Source organism: Lactuca virosa, chromosome 4 (genome assembly GCF_052849685.1).
Source record: "Lactuca virosa cultivar CGN04683 chromosome 4, Lactuca_virosa_CGN04683_v6, whole genome shotgun sequence".
In the NCBI taxonomy this organism is placed as follows: Eukaryota; Viridiplantae; Streptophyta; class Magnoliopsida; order Asterales; family Asteraceae; genus Lactuca; species Lactuca virosa.
In genome coordinates this window covers 259,439,291-259,441,380 of record NC_136429.1, presented here as the reverse complement: position 1 = coordinate 259,441,380, position 2,090 = coordinate 259,439,291, and the positions used below count along the sequence as shown (strand labels likewise).

The 2,090-nt window shown below is 38.0% G+C and overlaps 1 protein-coding gene across 1 annotated transcript; it reads right to left on the bottom strand.

Annotated features, from left to right (window-relative positions):
- Positions 1-1,290: 1,290 nt before the first annotated feature.
- Positions 1,291-1,683, bottom strand: LOC145105841 (uncharacterized). Its single transcript, XM_079042928.1, has one exon. It carries the CDS (start codon positions 1,681-1,683, stop codon positions 1,291-1,293), a length of 393 nt encoding a protein of 130 aa, XP_078899054.1.
- Between the last annotated feature and the right edge of the window lie 407 nt (positions 1,684-2,090).

The following is a 2,090-nucleotide window of genomic DNA, read 5'->3' as shown; positions in this document are numbered from 1 at the left end:
GGAATCACAAATCACCAAAACACCTTGGAAGAACTTGAGAGAATATGTATGCACACTAAAATCGGCCCACCCTTCTTTTCACACACTTGTGCCAATTTTGTGAGCCAAGGACCCCTTTATATATTATGGAGAATTAGGGTTACATCCATGTAAACCCTAATACCCATGACCTTTCATTTACATAGGATCCATGGGTTAAAAGCTCCATGGACCATCCATGAAAGCTTAGCCCAACCTAAATGAACTTGGCCCATTCCATATTTAATTAGTTCTTTTTGATCACTTAATTAATTCTAAATTAATTCTTGATCAATACTAATTAAATAATATGATTCCATATTAATATATTAGAACTTATAATATATTAATATAAATCATAAATATACTATTCTCAAAAGACTATCCATATAAATTGTGCCGGTGAAGTGCAACCCAAATGGACCATGCCGGGTCGGGTCAAGTACATACCAAATATAGTTATGGACTTAGACATTAATCCAACAGTATCAACCATGTGTTTTAGTGCATTGAAGTTAACATGTCCAAACCGCTTGTGCCACAGCCAAGATGCCTCGCCTTGTTCGACAAGTAAGCATTTCAAAACTTCTTCTTCAAGTATGGCCTTGTACAAACGATTTCTTGATTGTTGAACTTTTAATAATAGTTTTCCTTGTGGATCATGAATCCATAAATACAATCCAAGCATCACAATCTGATCTCCATGTTGAGCTAATTGTCCCAAGCTAATAATATTGCTACATAACCTTGGTATATAGTATACCTCTTTCAGCAATCTACTTTCACCATTCTTGCATTTGAACATGATTGAACCCTTCCCCTCTATTCGAACTCTAGATCCATCACCAAATTTCACATAACCTCTAGTAGACAGATCAAGGGTTTGAAATTTTCCTTTTTTCCAGTCATGTGGTTGTTTGCCCCATTGTCGAGATACCTCACTTTTGATTGGGTTGGAGTTTGTTTACTTGATCTTAGCTTGGGATTAACTTTTTCCCCATTCAAGTAAACTTCATCGTTTACTTGGGCTGCAAGCAGAAGTTCCTGCTCATGATCATTCTGTCCTTGAGTTAGGTTGGCTTCATGATTCCTCTCACGACGTGGGTTCTTACACTAAGCAGCGTAACGACCAAACCCTTGACGATTATAGCATTGAACTTTCGATTTATCGCGAGGCTGATACGAGTCATTCTTTCCTTTGTTTTGTTGGAGTTGTTGGAATTGTTGTAACCACCTCTTCCTTGTCCTCGTCCTTTTCCACCTCGATTATTGTTATAATTGTTTTCCCGTTGTCTTTGCCCGTTCCGACCATTCTTCATGTGTTAACAAGAGTTTCTTCTCCTCGGGTTCTTTATGAACCCCAATACGAATCTCATGAGCTTTTAATCTTTCGACCACCTTTTCAAAATTCATCTCGTCGAGGTCTCCAAATTGTTCAATTGTTGATGCAAGTTGAACAAATTTGGAAGGTCCTGCTCGTAACAACTTTTTTACTACGTAGGATTCTTCAACGGTTTCACCAAGAGCACGAATATTACTCACAATTCCTCTAATTTTTGTAGAAAATTCATCCACAGTCTCAGATTCACTCATGTTCATCATCTCAAATTCGGCTTTGAGAGTTTGAACTTTGGCTGTTTTGACTTGATCTGCTCTCAAGTACATCGTCTTAAGGTGTTTCCCAAGCTTCCTTTGCCGTTTACTTCTCCGCAATCGTCAATAGAACCTCCTCCAGAATTGTTTGGTAGATGGCAACAATTGCCATCTTGTCTCTCTTCACACCTACCGGATTTTATGGGTTCTTCGGCTCTATAGCTTCCCACACCTTTTGGGCTTGCATATAAATCTTCATCTTAACAGACCATGGTGCGTAATTTGTCTTAGACAGCATTGGGTATTAAAGAGTAACTGATCCTTATTTTTTCGACATCGCACCAGATTCGCTCTGATACCAAATGTTGGTTTAAACTTCTTAAACAGTGAAGGTTTACTCTCTTTAATTTGATGTTATAAATCAAGAACAAAGCTGGAAGAAAGCAAAAAAACAAACAAGGAAAAGTGACAGCAAGGAA